General features: G+C 37.9%; 1 protein-coding gene across 11 annotated transcripts in view; it reads right to left on the reverse strand.

Moving 5' to 3' along the window:
- Nucleotides 1-18,455, reverse strand: part of SLC16A7 (solute carrier family 16 member 7) — a 174,581-nt gene that overhangs the window by 56,040 nt on the left and 100,086 nt on the right. For all 11 annotated transcript variants that reach the window (XM_032644559.1, XM_032644552.1, XM_032644561.1 and 8 more), the window contains one exon: nt 14,081-14,327. In XM_032644559.1, coding sequence (XP_032500450.1) covers nt 14,081-14,297 — 217 coding nt within the window. In that variant the 5' untranslated portion in view covers nt 14,298-14,327. The remainder of the gene's footprint in view (nt 1-14,080; nt 14,328-18,455) is intronic.

The following is an 18,455-nucleotide window of genomic DNA, read 5'->3' on the forward strand; positions in this document are numbered from 1 at the left end:
CTGATTAGAATGGAGGCAAAGAGATGGGGAAGAGAGAAACTAGAGATACTAAATACAGCAACATTTTAAAGAAGTTTTGCTTAAAGAGAAGGAAATAAATAGAGCGTGGTTGACAGAAAATGTGGGTCTAGAGAATGTTTCTCATTTGTCTTGTTTCATTTCTTTCCCAAGTTGGAAGATCAAATATCATGTTTATATGCTATGGGAGTGATCCTCTTGTAAAGACACTATTGTTAATGAAGGCGGGAGAAGAAAGAATTTCATCTGTAGTGATGAACAGGTGAGAGATAAAAGGTGAAGCACATGAGTAAAGGGGTTGGCCTTGGGATGCAGACAGTACAGGTGAGAAGGTAAAGTATACAGGCTCAGATGTACACAGGTGGGAAAATGTGGTGTAAAGCACATGACAGTTCTTCTGATGACTTCAACTTTCTGAATGAAGTAAGAATCAAAGTTATCACTTGGGATAAAGAATGAAGGAGGAGGGCTTCCCTGGTGGCACGGCAGTGAGAGGCCCGCGTACCGCAAAAAAAAAAAAGAAAAAAAAAGAAGGAGGAGGGGGAAGGGATAAATTAGGAGTTTGGGATTAACATATACACATTACAATATATAAAATAGATAACCAACAAGGAGCTGCTGTATAGCGCTGGGAACTATACTGAATATTTTGTACTAACCTATAAGGGAAAAGAATCTGAAAAAATAGACATATATGTATGTATAACTGAACTGCTTTGCTGTACACCTGAAACTAACATGACATTGTAAATCAACTATACTTCAATAAGAAAGTTTAAAGGAAAAGAATAAAGGAGGAGATGATAGTGGACTTGAAGAATGAGAAGTCAGTGAGAAATAGTCATCTCATGGAATGGGAGAGAGGCTGGGTTAGAGCAACAGAAAATAGAGTATGGTTACCAGGCAGGTTAAGGGCCTTCTTGAGATTACCGATCATCAATTAAGAGACAAGTACATCCTGCAGCATGTTTTTCCTCAGTTACATTGAGCTGTGAAGATGCAGGCACTGAGCAGGAGAAGAGGCAGCTGGTTTCATCAAGGCATGCAGGAAAATGGGCAGGTAGGTAAACAAGTTGAGAATATATGCAAAGAAGTGATAATCATTGAATCTGCTATCTAGCTAAGTAAGGAGGGTGAAGATGGCATAAGGGGAGCACTGATAAGTGTGGCAGTATCAACACATAGATGGATAGTACCAGTGGGCTGAAGGATTACTAGAGTTGGGGTACTAGAGGAAATGGGCTGAGAGATAGAACCTAGTGTTGGAGAGTAAAACATGAGAAAATTGAGATTATGAAGCGTTTAAAAGTTACTGGTAATGACAAGTTTAAGGGTGTGAACATCAGAGTTAGGTTCTCACTGGAGAGGGACTGAATGATGATGGCGATTATGATGATATAACTACTACTTCCAGCACTATCTTTTCTATTACAACAAAGTGTCCAGGTTGGAATCCATAACGTCCTCCCATTTTGTAGAGAAAGTACTAAAGCTTTGAGGGATAGATAACACGCTTCAGGAGATATTAGAAACAGGACATTCCTAGGCCTATCTGAGTCCAAAGTTATACTTTTCTCTCTATGTTTTCTTAGTGACATAGGAAGTTCATACTACCATGACTGGTCCTTTTCAATAATAGAACGATATATTTCTATTGGCATGAGAACTAATTATGCCTTCACAAGTCTGACCATATTCTATTGCAAGAAAACATAGGCCAAATTCATGAACGTATGTTACAAGAAAAAAAAAAAGTGATGTAATTAGAAATTTTAGTCAACTATAAATATACAAATAACAAGTAAGAAAATTCCAAACTAGGACAAATCCACTCTCCTTCCAATTTTGTATTCTTTTGACAGTGATGCCATAAAGGATTTGATGGAATATATAGCTGATGCACGTTACCCCAACCTGGAGAGCAGGAAAGAAAAGGATAAGGTTCTCATATCACTAAAACTGAAAAGTGAACAGAAAAATGAGCATGAAAGTCAGAGAGACCAAGGTATGAGTCCCTTGAAAGATTAACATGCTATCTTATTCCCAGTAAATTCACAATTCAACAACCCCAATATGGGTGAATTGATAAGGAATATATGTTAAAGACCTTTGTTTTCATTTTTATCTAGATCTACCATTCATGCATTCATCTAAAGTTTGATTCTGTTAAAATTTTGGTCTAATTTATTTTTTTACTGGGATCATAAATTCTATTGGCTTAACATTGTCATATTACAAAATTTCCCTTTTTCAGGCTGTCTTGGGCCCTACATTTCCTTCTCTCACCCAGCAATTCCAATATTGTGGAATTTAGTTACAGCTATTCACATAATTCATACCCTTCAGGACTTCATATTGTTTTATTATCTCCCTTTTTAGGCTTGGTATTTCTACCCTATAAAGACAAAATCTGATTTGTCTTTCTTGATAGAAGAGGTATTCTCTATTGCAAAAACAAATACAGGCTCACAAATATGTGTTTCTGATCCTTTTAGCTTCTCTGTTTTGAATTTTCTCTGGCCGCATTATGTTACCAAGTATGGTGCTCACTTTGTGTGTCTAGTGAGTTAAAATCTGTTCAGACAGGGCTTCCCTGGTGGCGCAGTGGTTGAGAGTCCGCCTGCCAATGCAGGGGACATGGGTTCGTGCCCCAGTCCGGGAAGATCCCACATGCCGCGGAGTGGCTGGGCCCGTGAGCCATGGCTGCTGGGCCTGTGCATCCGGAGCGACAGGAGAGGCCACAGCAGTGAGAGGCCCACGTACCGCAAAAAAAAAAAAAAAAAAAAAAAAAAAAAAAAAAAAAAATCTGTTCAGACAATATGCAGCCATTCACAGCAAATGATGGCACACAACAACTTCTCTGCAATTGGGATGGACTTGGCACCTCATGTATCCCACATGTCCCTTGTTGTCTGTTTGTCCCAGACAACAAGGGACAAAGAAATTGAGAAACTTTTAAAAGTTTCTCAATCTCTAGATCCATGTCCACTCTGGAAGATGACAGAAATCTGCAACATTGAGAAAGAACTCTGTTTCAAAAACAGTTTCTTTAGCCCAGAAGTCAGATTAGCAACTGTTATTTCTGCCACATGGATTTCACAACTGTCATTTCCACAGCACATACCATTGCATCTTTCCACTAATGTCATAACAGCTTACAACCAATGAGATAAAATCTCAAATACTTTTACCTTACTCTGATTTTTTTTTCTCCTAATTAATAGAACTAAAAGGTTGCTCTAAATGTTTTCGGTCTCTACATGATTCTTCTTCATCAACATAAGTCATGGACCTGAACATTGTGTCACCTGGTAGACGTCTGGAAAAATTAAAAGAAACTCCAAATCACTAACACACACGTAATGTTTCTCCTCTCATTATCTGGATTTCACTCATGTTCTTATTCACAGATCCTTTTCGCTCATCATCTGAAGAGAACAGATGAATCCAAAGTAGATCAAAGTTCTATTTCTTGGGTTTATTCCTATTCAGCTTTCTGGAAATGCACACTCATTGCTGGGGTCCTGAGAAAATACATAGGTTGCTTCCATTTAGTCCTTCAGATGAATCTTTAATCCAATCACTGATTGCATGGGAGGTGAGGCCAAAGAAGAATGGCATGAATCAAAAACACGCTGTGACCGTCAAACATTCCTAGGGAGCGCAGAGCACATCCTAAGGAGAACAGTGTAAGGCTAGAGAGCACTGCTTCCAAACTCTATCAAAGCTCCCACAGAAGCTGCCCAAAGCTTTCCACTTGATGCCCCCCTAGTGACTAGAAAGATTCTAAGTGTAATTATTATGACTTTAATAGCTTGAGAAATTTATATTCCTCTAGTAAGAACTTCAGTAAAACTGAGGGTGATAATCAATATTTATCAGTGTAATAATGAACATTCATGTAAATGAGCCTTGTGGCTGTGCAGGCTTATGGCATTCTTAAAAACAGCAGATACAACAATTATAATACAAATGCTGGGGAACTCCAAATCTTTTCATACAGCACAAGAAACAGTTAACTCTGTCACAGAAAGTCTAACGGTACGGTCAATCCTCATTATCGTTGGGTTCCATATTTTTGAACCTGCGTACTCACTAAAATGTATTTGTAACCCCCAAATCAATGCTTGCAGTGTTTTCGCTGTCATCCACAGAGATGTGCAGACTGGGGACAAACTGGAACCAGCAGCTACACATGTTCCCAGCTGAGGTCAAAGAAGGTGACACTCTGCCATCTTTTTCCAGCTCTCATACTATAAACAAGTGTCTCCCTATTTAGTGCCACATTTTCCACACTTTTGTACTTTTTATTAGTGATCTTGATGTTTGAAATGGCCTTCAAGCATAGTGCTGAAGTGCTGGCTAGTGTTCTTAAGCACAAGAAGACTGTGATGTGCCTTACAGAGAAAATATATGTGTTATATATTTTTCTTTCAGGCATGAGTTATAATACTGTTTGTCATGAGTTCCATGTTAATGAATCAATGATACATATTAAATAAGGTGTCTTTAAACAGAAACGCGCATAAAACAAAGTTATGTATTGATCGATTGATGAAACTGTGACCAGCGGATCATAGGAACCTAACCCTGTATTTCTCTTAGGAGCGGGAGCTCAGTAATCAATACTTCAGTGTCCATGTCAATTTCATAGAACATAACTAACTAATTGGCATAATGAGAATCAACTGTATCTTAGCACTTTCGGATTATGAATATGTTCTTAAAATAGAACAAAAGCAGGGAGAGTACTCAGAGTTGTGATCTTGGTATCCTAGATGCCCATCTTCTGATCTCTTCTGTCTGTATGGACACAAAATATGTTGCCCAGGATCATTTCAGTGGACTTTTAGGCCATCAACCACACCTCTCTCCATCTTGCCCTCATGTATTAATCACATTCACCTCCTTTGCTACTAGAACTCTCTATAACTCTTCCCCTATAGGGATTTCATTTATAATATTTCTTCTGCTTTGAATTCTTCCCTTCCTTTGATTAGTGCTGTATCCTCACTCTCAAGTTCAGCTCAAGAAACACTTCCTGATCACAGCTTTGAGATGTTTCCTTTTTATATAGTTTCATGGCAACTACTATGTTTCTTTACTCATGTGTATCGTAACTGTTATTAGAGAAAGGTGAAAATATCTATTTCATATTCTGTAAGCATATCTGGTGTCTGATGGCTTGGTGTGGCTTTCCAGTGCCAAGCCACTACTTTGCACGTGGTAGATGCTCAATGTACATCTGTAAGATAAATGAATGAATGAAATTATATAAGGTTTAGTCCCCAATTATGACACTGGATTACCTACATATCCCCACCTCTGTTGATCACAAACAAATACTGTGCATAATTGGTATTTCTGCCACAGTTGGGGATCTCATCTTAGGGTCAGATCCATGAATCACACATCTGCATATGTAATTCTAGCTGGCTGAGCAAATTCTTGCTCAAGGACAGCCATCTAGATTAATTGTTCAAAAATCTCTCTGGAATAGATCAATTACTCTGCCAAAGTCACTATTTTTGTAAGAAATAAAGAAAAAAGTATTCAAAGGGTATTTCCAATTTTCTAACATAATTTGTCAAACTTAAGTCACTCACAGCACATGAAAATATGAAATTTAATTCTCATAATGTCCTTTTAAAATAGTTAATTGAAAAAAAACTGTTGCATATTCCCAATCCTAATATATATATTGTTTGAGGGGGCAGAGAACGGCTCCTTCTTTTGAAAGAAACATTCATAGAAATAGTTTGCAAATTAACCAATATAGTTCAGGAAAGTATTTCATGCTAGACCTCACTAGGACCTTTTAGAAATTTAATCCACATATATCTATCATAGATCTTTTCTAGTTAGTTAAAGAAGAGAGCATTCAACAAGGACATGAAAAGTAACTCACAGAATATAAGGGAGGATAAAAAAAAAAAAGCTTGGATGCTGCCATGACAAAATACAATGACTGGGTGGCTTAAACAACAGGAATTTATTTCTCACAGTTCTGGAGACTGGAAGCCCAAAGTCAAGGTACCAGCCAACTTGATTCCTGATGAGAGCTCTCCTCCTGGCTTGCGGACCAATTGCCTTCTTGCTGTGTCCTCAAATGGCCTTTCTTTGGTGTGTGGGCATGGAGAGAAAGAGATCTATCTCTTCCTCTTCTTATAAGGCCACCAATCCTTCTGGAGTAGGACCTTACACTTATGACCTCATTTAAACTTAATTACCTCCTAAAAGCCCTATCTTCAAACAGTGATTTTGAGGGTTAGGATTTCAACTACGGATTTGCGGAGAAGACACAATCCAGCACAGCCTAAATCACACTATAAAATGGATTGCTCCAGAGGAGGTATACCAGCTGCTGCCACCAATGACCACAGACCCTACCGCCTATCCCACAAATCCCACTGACTCTCAACACTGACACTATTTTTGTGCTGCTTTTGGATCATGGACTATCTGCAACCATCTCCTCTGAATGTGTTCTCTGGGGCATCTGTTTCTTCACATCAGTGGTTTCTGAATCAAACCTGGCCTTGCTACACTGGGTTAATGGGTCCTGGGTACTCTAGGTGAAAGGAATTCTATGAAAGTGAATTTCTGGCTTTTTACCTGGGGATGCAGGAAATCACGAAGTTGGGAATCCCCTATTTACAGGAAGGATTTTCAGAGATCTATGATGGCCCCAAAGAATGATCTATGTCCGTTTCACCACCTGAGTAGCAGGAGGCATAGGGGAGATGCCACAACAAATATGAGTGAAATCCATAGTATTCTTTTAGAACTGATTATTGACCTATTTATTTCTTGCTTCACCCTCTGTTTCCAAACCTTATCGGCACAGGTTGCTCGAGTCAGATTTACTATCTTGCGTGAACCTAATCTGCAGTTTCATTCTATAATGGTTAATATCAAGATCAACACAGGAACACAGGAACAACTACCACGAATCAAATACTAAAAATTCCTAATCATGGAACTCAGTACTTTCTATACATTATAATCGTTTATTCATGACAACCACCCTGACCAGTGGATACCATATGTACGTATACAAACATTTCTTTCGTTTGCAATTTTACAGATGGGGAAACTGAGGATCCAGGGTCAAATGCGTGGCCCAAACAACAAAGTGGCCAAGTCCACATTTCATATCTGTTATCTTGGAGCTCATTATTTTAATGGCAATGTTCTTCTGCCTCTCTGTTCTGCTATTAAGCCATTAATAAACCCTCCGGAGATCCCAGGACTTTGCAGATCGAAGCTCCACTCAAGGGGCCAACTCTTTTTTTTTTTTTTTTTTGCGGTACGCAGGCCTCTCACTGTTGTGGCCTCTCCCATTGCGGAGCACAGGCTCAGGACGCTCAGGCTCAGCGGCCATGGCTTACGGGCCCAGCTGCTCCGCGGCATGTGGGATCTTCCTGGACCGGGGCACGAACCCGTGTCCCCTGCATCAGCAGGTGGACTCTCAACCACTGCGCCACCAGGGAAGCCCAAGGGGCCAACTCTTGTCAGGTACAGTTGAGTCCTCCGGTTGGCTACTAAATATTATATTTCATTAGACAATCTGATATAGGCATTTTGACATATACCTAGATAGCCACTTAGCTACAGAGAAATTATCTAATTGTAAAGTTACTCATGAGTGATTAGTAAAAGCAACACGTGGTTTTATTCTTGGGAAATCATATATTACTCTTTTTTTTTTTTTACGGTACACGGGCCTCTCACTGTTGTGGCCTCTCCCGTTGCGGAGCACAGGCTCCGGACGCGCAGGCTCAGCGGCCATGTCTCACGGGCCCAGCCGCTCCGTGGCATGTGGGATCTTCCCGGACCGGGGCACGAACCCGTGTCCCCTGCATCGGCAGGTGGACTCTCAACCACTGCGCCACCAGGGAAGCCCTATTACTCTGTTTTTAAAAGGGTAGTGAGCAGTTATTGTTTTGTCTCTTCAAAAGCCTTCCTTCCTCTGGGAAGAGTGTCATCCTTCCTTTAGGGAACTGCTCCTTTCCTACACCAAATACAGAGTTCCACTCAGCCTGCCAATGTTAGCTCCTCATTCATCCACTGCTTGCAGGGGCAGATGAAAGGAGGCCAGACCCTAGCAGTCTTCCCTAGAATTTGTCTAAGTATACTTTAGGGAAGAGAGGCAATCTCTCTCATGTCAAATTTGAGACTGAAATATGAGCTGGAGGAGCCGGTAATCATCTTCCTTGTGTCAGGGGGAGGATACCGAAGCAAATAGACAAGGCTACCCCACCAGAAGCAGCAGAGGGGAGAGAACAATGTGATGGACAGATGGAAATCACCTGTGCTAGTCGACCTGGAAGACTCTGGTACCCAAGTCCCTCCTCTGACCTGTATGCAGGAATGTTTTCTCTTTAGACCTTAGGGGGTTTGAATAAGGGTTCTGTCATTTGCAACCAAAACACATCTGCATAAAATATGTAATGAAAAAATAGTGTATTTTAGAGAAATTTTAAGCCAAAAATCAGGAAAGATATTCTTATTCTTGCCAGGCCACAAATTAGTAAGTAGGTTCTTTTCGTAAGTCCATAAGTAAAATGTTCACTGTCTAAAGCACACATATCCAAAGGGATTTCAGTAAAGTTTCTTAAATTTTCTCTGTTGAGAATAACCTTTAGTAATAATTCAATAGTATGTGGACTGGACTAGCAGCCTTCTGTAGCGAAAGTATTTCCTTGAATAGTCTCAAAGGCCTAAGCATACTTGGGGTCTGCCCTTGATTCCTGCCTCCTCCATCCCTGCCTTGAGAGGGACAAAGAAAGTTCCATGGGCATTATTTGATCCCAATTTCTGTGCCTTGAAGTGCCTGCCTCTCACTTGTATTCCCATGAAAAATGGCAATGGGATTTCCACTTACGACTCCTTTTTCATTTGAGATACTGAAGGCTTCCTCTTCTCTAACAGAGATCTGAAAAAGTAGCATATGTACAAACCTTCTCATGACATAATATAAGCTCAATGACTAAGGACATCCCATAGTCTGTTCTAGTCCTTACTTAAAATTTACATAACTTATACTGTGGTTACACAACAATCTAAGCCTTCATGTTTGTACTGATCAGTATAATCCAGGTTTTATTCCACATAAGAAAACTCCAGAAGCTTAATAAAAAGTTCTTTCTTACTCATTCAAAGTATAAAGTGGACCAAGGATCTTCCCATTGTAGCCACATCATATGGAATAAGGTTGTGGGGAAAAAGGAAAAGGAAGATCCATGCCAGCTGGAGCTGCCTTGTCCAGGTGTCCGGGGATGACAAACATCCTTCCACTCACATTTCATTGGTCAGAACTAGTCACTTGGGGACTTCGCTGGTGGTCCAGTGGTAAGGAATCCACCTTCCAGTGCAGGGGACGCGGGTTCTATCCCTGGTCAGGGAACTAAGATCCTACCTGCCATGGAGCAACTAAGCCCATGTGCCTCAACTAGACAGCCCGCGTGCCACAAATTACAGAGCCCATGGAAACATTACAGAGCTCTGGAAACTGTGCACCACAACTACAGAGCCCACGCTCCACAACTAGAGAGAAAACCTGCAGGCCAGAACTAGAGAGAAGCCTGTGTGCCATAATGAAGAGCCCTTCCGCCGCAACGAAAGATCCCACATGCCACAGTGAAGATCCTGCATGCTGCAACTAAGACCCAATGCAGCCAAAAATAAAATAAAATTTAAAAATAAATAAATAAATAAAAGGGAAGCTGGGAAATATTCAAGAGCACATGGAAATTTGGTGAGCAAAATGGTTTCTGCCACACTGGACCATATATCCTAGGAAAACCTTAGCAATATCTACATTCGTGGATGAAAAAATAACCCACCATGGTGTAGGTATAAGAAGAACACAGCCTGCTTGCACAGGGCTGTCCAAGTGTACCTGGTACTTTGGGTACTCTGGGTTTTGTAAAGCTAAGCTGAAAGTCCTAGGTATCTTAATTGCAAGGTTAGAATGAACTTCTTTTCTATCTTAATTGCTGCTAAGATACAGCACCATATGACTTATTTTCATAGTCTCCTTCATTCTGCAAACGTATTTAGAGCACAGAGCAAAATAATATAGTGAGCTTATTTAGACTTTAAAAAGAATAGAAAAATACACATTATATACTATGGCCACCAACCTCCTGTGCCTAAAACCTTTTGCTGTTGGCCTCCAGTCAAATAAGCTCAGTGGTCTGATCCTTGGTCCCTTGGGTATAGTAGTCCATCATAAAACCATCACCCTTCCTTTAGCACAATTGGCAGGTACTGCTCACGTAACACAGAAGAGTAAGTTGCCATGGAGATAAAGCCAACTCTCCACTTTAGAATGGCTGATTCTTCCAAGTCATAACAGATATCACCAGAAAAATAACATGAGGTACTCACAGAGACTGGCAGCACCAAATCTGTGTTCTGTCATTGAGCAGCTAACCATGTTCACATTATCTTTTGGTATAGTAACAAAGACACACATTGCACTAAAAGATAATCCAACATAATCACTGTTTACAAACTAAATCCTTATATCTGTCTAAACAATGTGGAAACTTTAAATCGTAATATGTTTTCTACCTCTAATTAGTGCTTTATTAATGGGGTGACCACTCTCCTTGACCTATTTGCTGAAATTCGTTAGAGCTCCAGGAGACCATACGGATGGCCAGATGGGGTACTGTAACTTAATGCCATTATTCTAAGGATGAAGTAAAGGGTAAACATAATTTGCATTCTTTTCCATCCTTCCTGCGTGCCTTTTATTAGTTTCATTTTTAATTCAGACATAAGAAGGGAAGATAATACCTTGCTACCAAGGCCCAAATGCCAACTAATTATTACAAGAGACTCCAGCCCTGACATCACAGGCCAAGCCTCTGAACATACTCTGTCTTACCCAGTGACCCCACCATGGTGATTAATAGGTTGAGTGCTAAGCCCTAATGAGTGTCAGATCTTAGATGTTCTCTAGGCTAATGTAATTAGCACTATTTTGAACACAATATTTCAGTTACTTGGTAGAGAGACTCATTATACTTCATAGTAAACTATATGCCTTTTTGCTTTACATCTTTGAATTTATTTCATAATCATCAGCCTAAAAGGCCTCTATAAGTAGAGATTTTTCAAATATTAGAGAAAAATTTAAATACAGTATTTTTAAATCAAATATTGATTTGCTCTTACAACAGTTCAGAGATACTTGTTGAAATGTAAGTTTCTGGACTCTACCAACAGAAATTCGGATAAAAAAGGGTTTGGGATAAGACCCAGAACTATGCATTTTTAATAACAGACCGATGATTCAGAAGCAGAAAATCTGTGGACCATACTTGGAAAAGCACTGCCACTTTAGTAACAGGACCAAGGTCTGTGTCTTAGATTAATTGAGCCCATCAGACTTTTTGTTTTAAATAGTTACTATGTTTCTGAAAAAAATTATCTGCACCCACATAAGGGGAATTGATTTCATAATGAGATTACAGTTTTAAATGTACCAATATTTCTTGTTAGAAAAATTAAAAATTAATTATCAAAGTAAGACATGGATGTTATTTCCAACAAACCATGTAAGTGTATGAGTTCTCCATGCAACAGTGGACATGGCAGGTAGTAACAGTTCTATCCAGCCGGCAATGGACCTGGAATTACTTTTCTACTTTTTTTTTTTTTTTTTTTTTGCGGTACGCGGGCCTCTCACTGTTGTGGCCCCTCCCATTGCGGAGCACAGGTTCCAGACGCGCAGGCTCAGCGGCCATGGCTCACGGGCCCAGCCGCTCCGCGGTATGTGGGACCTTCCCAGACCGGGGCACGAACCCGTGTCCCCTGCATCGGCAGGCAGACTCTCAACCACTGCGCCACCAGGGAAGCCCTACTTTTCTACTTTTAAGGGAAAGACCAAAGGGTAGGTGAATTTCTGATGACTCTTCTCCGTAGCAGAGATGATGTACAAAATGTCTCAGGTCTAATGAGTAAGGACTCTAAGCACTTTTTCCAGCTACTGACTCAGAACTCACTTAGATATTATCATCTTCAATCACTACGTATTAAGTATTGTCATGTGTCTAGCATTGCTTTCTTAAAACAACTAGATACAAAATCCCCGTGGATCTTTAATTTACACCTATTTTATTCATGTATTACCCTAAACATTTTAAGGCAGTTTTTTCTAAATTGCTATTTTACCAAACTAAAGTTTTCTTGATGAACTTCAAAAGACTTCTCTTTTGTGTTTTTTAACATTTATATTGTATGTATTAAAAATGGGAAAATCAGAGCACAAATAAAATAAAAAGTTATTTAATGATAAATATATATTTACTTACTTATAATTTGGCATTGAGATTTATTGGTTTGAGAAAAGTAATTACGTTGTTATTCATTCTAAGCCTCCTTTTAGAGCCAGCTGGGGAGTGGAAGAATGTCATATGACCAGTGTACAGTATCTACTGTTTCTACAGTCATCAGAGATAACACAGGTACAACCTTTAAAGCAACTGTCTAGTGGAGAATCTCAGAAAGTGTTTTAAAAGCAAAGGTTTTCACTGACATATCCAAATAGCACTTTAAAGTTACCTTTTGGTACTGGAACAGAAATGCATCGATTTAACTTAACCAAAAAGGTAATGGAGACATACAGTGGATTAATGTAAAATCACTGACATACAGAAAGTAGAAAATACCCACTAACACACACACACACACACACACACACACACACACACACACACACAGGATTATTTGGGGATCAAATTTTTACCTTGGTAGTACAATAAAAAGATAATACCCTAACGAATAATTATTATGTCACTAAACAATTGACCTTGGTGGGGCAGTACCTAAATCAGGTTTGTGGAAGGCCTTGCACAGACCTGGCTCTGCCACTTACTTTATGGAGGTAAGAGAAAGGCAAAAGAGCAGAGTGATTACACGTGTGGGGTCTCAATTTCTATCTGCCACTAATGAGCTGCTTGACCTGGGAAAAGTACTTTATCTTTCTATCTCCTTGGCTATATAATGGAAAGAAGTAATTCTTATTTCACAGAATGTTAAAAGAATCAGGTCATATGACACATAGCAAGCATTTAGAGAGGCCTTAACTGAAACTAAATATGAACATGTGTTGGTTATTACTCCTAATGGTATATCCCCATCACTATGAACCATATTATCCTCACCTGTAAAGTAAGACATTGAAAGACAATTTGTATAATTTCTTAAAGTGCTTATATTCTGAGTATCTATCTGTATCTTAAAGTCAAATATCCAGCTGAAAATGAAAACCCTAAAAATCTAAAATGAAAACCCTAAAATCTAAATATTTTAAGTAATGACTAAAAGAAAACTGTAGACAGTCTTGTCTGCTGTTAGGATTGATTTCAAGCAGATAGGTGACATAGCAATGAACTAATAATTCCAATAATTTTCCAATAATTTTTAACAGAAGTAATATGGTACTTATTTATTCGTTATTCCTTATGAATCATACCCTCATTTGAACATGGAATGTAACAAGATAATCGTCAGGCAGCCATTTAAATTAAAAAATGTCATATTTAGTAAGTACTACAGAGATAAGGAATTATTTTATTCACACGAACTTGAATGGATCCAGAATGTACATGATAACACTCTATTTTGCAACTTAAAGTGAATTACTTTCTAGGCTTATAGATTGTCAGCAACTTGAGTTTCATTCAGAAAAAAGCAACTGTAGCAGTATTAGGAAATGATACTACCATTATAGTATAGACTCTATTCCAAATTAAATGGATAGGTACCACCCCTGAAAATTCCATAATTTAGTAAATCTTATTTTGTGCAAAGACATCCTCATTCAAATAAACACTCTAGTAAGACTCAGAATAAAGTGAATAGTTTAAGATGTTGAATTACTAAAATCACTAAAACTTCAGTCCTAATTATACTTCTGGTTGGTTTTAAGTGAGGATAATATGAAAACAGGGTTTTAATGTACCAAAGCACTACATGTAAAATACTGTGGCATGGAGCAATTGCTTTCTTAAACCAGAATTGTATTTAGTCCAAAGAACCTTACCTCCTGCGTACATAACAGCTAGCATAGTGGATGATATCCATGCTATTTCACTGTAGGTAGTGTTGAATATTAGCTGAATTTCTTTGAAGAAAACTGTGACAGCTTTGGGAAATGCATATGAAAATCCAATGGAGATAAAAGCTGCTCCAACCACTACCCAGCCCCATCCTCCATCAGGAGGTGGATGCAACGGTGGGGAGCCTGCTGGGGGTGGCATTTCCACTCCTCTATTTGGAATTCAAGTAACCTGCATTAAAAAAATGAAATAACAGTTTAAGCCATATTTCCATTTTCATAAATCACTCTTGGTAGTTATTAAAATAATATTATTATAATATTTTTATTCTGTTAACTACAACTATGTAATTTTTTCATAAATATTTTTTAATACTCTGGTACTCAGAAAGTTATCAGAAAATTAACCAAAAAATTGGAGTGAGGTATGTAACTTTGTTATGGGTTAAAAATTGAAAGCATTTTGTTTATGGAAACAACAATTACTCAAAGAGAAGTTAAGAATTCAGATTTTACTACAGTACCAACCAAAAAACAAAAGGTATCTCAGTCTGATTTCTAAGATAAATGGAGCTATCATCACTTAGAATAATTTCTTAATCCAAAACATTTAAGATTTTCTATACAAAGGTTAAAAAGACCTTACATTACATCTGATGAATTTCACAGAATTAAACAGTAAGCATATTTTAGAATTTTTCCACTTAAAAAAAATTATTTATTTATTTATTTTTGGCTGCGTCGGGTCTTTGTTGCTGTGTGCGGGCTTTCTCTAGTTGTGGTGGGTGGGGGACTACTCTTCGTTGCGGTGCGCAGGCTTCTCATTGTGGTGGCTTCTCCTGTTGTGGAGCGTGGGCTCTAGGGGCGCGGGCTTCAGTAGTTGTGGCACGTGGGCTCAGTAGTTGTGGCTCGTGGGCTCTAGAGCTCAGGCTCAGCAGTTGTGGCGCACGGGCTTAGTTGCTCCGCGGCATGTGGGATCTTCCCGGACCAGGGCTCAAACCCGTGTCCCCTGTATTGGCAGGAGGATTCTTAACCACTGAGCCACGAGGGAAGTCCTCCACTTTTAATAACTGATAATACTTAAAGACATTTTAGCATAGATCTATTTTCTAAAATTATAGGAGTAGAAATTGTGTGATTCTAATGAATTAATTTTAATGCACTTCCAAAACTGGTGATATCTATCATTTTATGAATGATACATTTTATGAATTCTTCATAGCAATGATATGCTCCCAATCAAATGGATGGTATGCTATTTTTATTCAAAGGAAGGGACTTTCTTTTTGGATATGCCTAGGAACACTTAACTGCTAGCTTTATGGTATAGAGCACCCACTCTCTTGCGGAAGAAATGATCACAAATAGCTTAATACAACTGAAATTAAATTTTAAAAATCTTGGTTCCCTAACATCAGTGTTTCTTTGTAGAGCGATGCTGCTTGCTTGGCCTTTAGCTGTAATCGCCAATATTTCTCAACATCTTTCTTTTACTACTCTTACTCCATTTGTGAATATTTTTCAATTGGAATGTAGAGGAAAAAGGAAACACTTGTCTGTTGGTAAGACAATATAGAAAATAAGCAAATAAAAGCTAAATTTGCCACTAATTCAGGAAACCTACCAAAAAACTAAACTATGAACAGACACAGAGGTTTAATTTTTGTTTGATGTCAACTGTATCTAAGATATTTTTGGTGATCTTCTATACGCACCTTCCAGATTTTGAGTGAAAACACTCTTTAAAGTTTTCTATTTTGTCCATAGTTCTACCCAAGGACTTTGCCTTCAGAAACTCATATAGGCAAAATGATAAAAATGAAACTTAAAATAGGTAGAGCACTGTTTCCCTAGAATAAATACTATGATGATGAGTATTAAAATGGAAGTAACAATACGGACAACTATTACCTTCACTCTTTTTCTGAATGTTAATTTTGGCACATATACTTAAGCCTTTTTAACATAATATTTTACAGTATTTCATAGATGGAGGGAAATCGATATAATCTGCAATTAACAGATAACAGGGCTGAAGAGTAAAATGCTTATTTTACATTCTGTGAGTCAGGCGTATCTGCAAGGAAGTTCTCAGACATTCAGCTTTAATCACTTTTCTTGAGTTTTTTCAGCTCTATTGAGGTATAATTGACAAATAAAAGTGTAATATATTTAATGTGTAACATGATTTGATATACATATACATTATGAAAGGATTCCCATAATCAAGTTAATCAATACATCTATCACCCCATGTATTTACTTTTTTTGGTATGAACACTTTATATTCTACTTTCTTAGCAAATCTCAATTATACAGCACAATATTATCAACTATAGTTACCATATTACACATTAGATCCTGAGAACTTATTCGTCTAATAACTGAAAGTTTGTACACTTTTACCATCCTCTCTCCATCTCTACAGTGTTATTATGTAGAATTTGTCTTTCTCTGTCTAGCTTATTTCACTTAGCATAATGCTCTCCAGTTTCATCCATGTTGTTCCCAATGGCAGGATTTCATCATTTTTTAAAGCTGAATAATATTTCACTGTGTGTGTGTGTGTGTGTGTGTGTGTGTGTGTGTGTGTGTATACATTTCTTTATCCATTTATCTGTCAATGGACACTTAGTTTGTTTCCATATCTTGGCTACCGTTAGTAATGCTTCAGTGAACATGGGAATACAGATATCTCTTCGAGATAATGATTCCCTTTCCTTTGTATATGTACCCAGAAGTAGAACTGCTCAATCATATGGTAGTTCTATTTTTAATTTTTTGAAGAACCTCCAAACTTTTTTCCATAGAGGCTGAAACAGTTTACACTCCCACCAACAGCATAAAAGGCTTCTGTTTTCTCTACATTCTTGCCTGTATTTGCTATTGCTTATCTTTTTGATAATAGCCATTCTAACAGGTATGAGGTAATATCTCATTTTGGTTTTGACTTTCATTTCCCTAATGATTAGTGACGTTAAGCACCTTTTTCATGTACCTGTTGGCCTTTTATATATCTCGTTTAGAAAAATATCTATTCAGGTCCTTTGCCCATTTTAAAATTGGGTTATTTGTGTTTTTTGCTATTGAGTTGTATGAGTTCCTTGTATATTTTAGATATTAACCTCTTATTGGATATGCGGTTTACATGTATTTTTTCCCATTTCATAGGCTGCCTTTTCATTTTGTGGACAATTTGCTGTGCAGAAAGTTTTTAGTTTAGCTTTCGTTTAGTAGTCTCACTTGTTTAGTTTTGCATTTGTTGCCTTTGCTTTTTGATGTTAAATCCAAAAAAATTATCACCAAGGCCAATGTCAAGGGGCTTACCCCCTATATTTTCTTCTAGGAATTTTATGGTTTCAGGCCATGTTCAAGTCTTTAATCCATTTTGAGTTGAGTTTTGTATATAGTGTAAGATGGGGGTTCAGTTTCCTTCTTTTGCATGTGGATATCCAATTTTTCCAGCACCATTTATTTAAGACACTATCTTTTCCCCATTGTATATTCTTGGCACCTTTGTCAAAAATTAATTGACAAAATACATGGATTTATTTCTTGGCTATCTATTCTGTTTCACTGATCTATGTGTCTGTTTTTATGACGATACCACACTGTTTTTATTATCTGGTAATAGAGTTAGAAATCAGGGAGTGTGATACCTCCAGCTGTTCTTTCTCAAGATTGCTTGGCTATTCGGGGCCTTTTGTGGTTCCATACGAACTTTAGGATTGATTGTTCTATTTCTGCAAAAAATGTCATTGGAATTTTGATAAGGGTTGCATTGAATCTGTAGATTGCTTTGGGTAGTATGAACATTTTAACAATATTAATTCTTCCAATCAATGAGCACGGAATATCCTTCCATTTATTTCTGTCTTCAATTTCTTTCATCAGTGTTATAATTTTCAGCGTATAGATCTTTCACCTATTTGGTTAAATGTATTCTTAAGTATTTTATTCTTTCTGATGCTATTGTAAATGAAATTGTTATCTTAATTTCTCTCTCCAGTAATTCATTGTTAGTGCTTAGAAACACAACTTTACTGAATTTGTCGATTAGTTCTAACAGTTTTTTGGTGGAGTCTTTAGGGTTTTCTATAATATAAGGTCAAGTCATCTGCAAACAGACAATTTTACTTCTTCCGTTTAAATTTGGATGTTGACTTCTTTTTCTTGCCTAATTGCTCTGACTAGGATTTCGAGTACTTAATCACCATTTGTTTGTCCCGATCTCATTAACTGATACTTATAGTTCTGGATTTTCCTTCCAGTTTAATGCTGAACCAAGGAATGGAATAATCCTTGCGTAGGTTTTTGGCATATCTATTGGCTTTTTCTATTGCCTTCTTTTATTTCTCCT

Source organism: Phocoena sinus, chromosome 10 (assembly GCF_008692025.1).
Source record: "Phocoena sinus isolate mPhoSin1 chromosome 10, mPhoSin1.pri, whole genome shotgun sequence".
NCBI classification, from domain to species: domain Eukaryota; kingdom Metazoa; phylum Chordata; class Mammalia; order Artiodactyla; family Phocoenidae; genus Phocoena; species Phocoena sinus.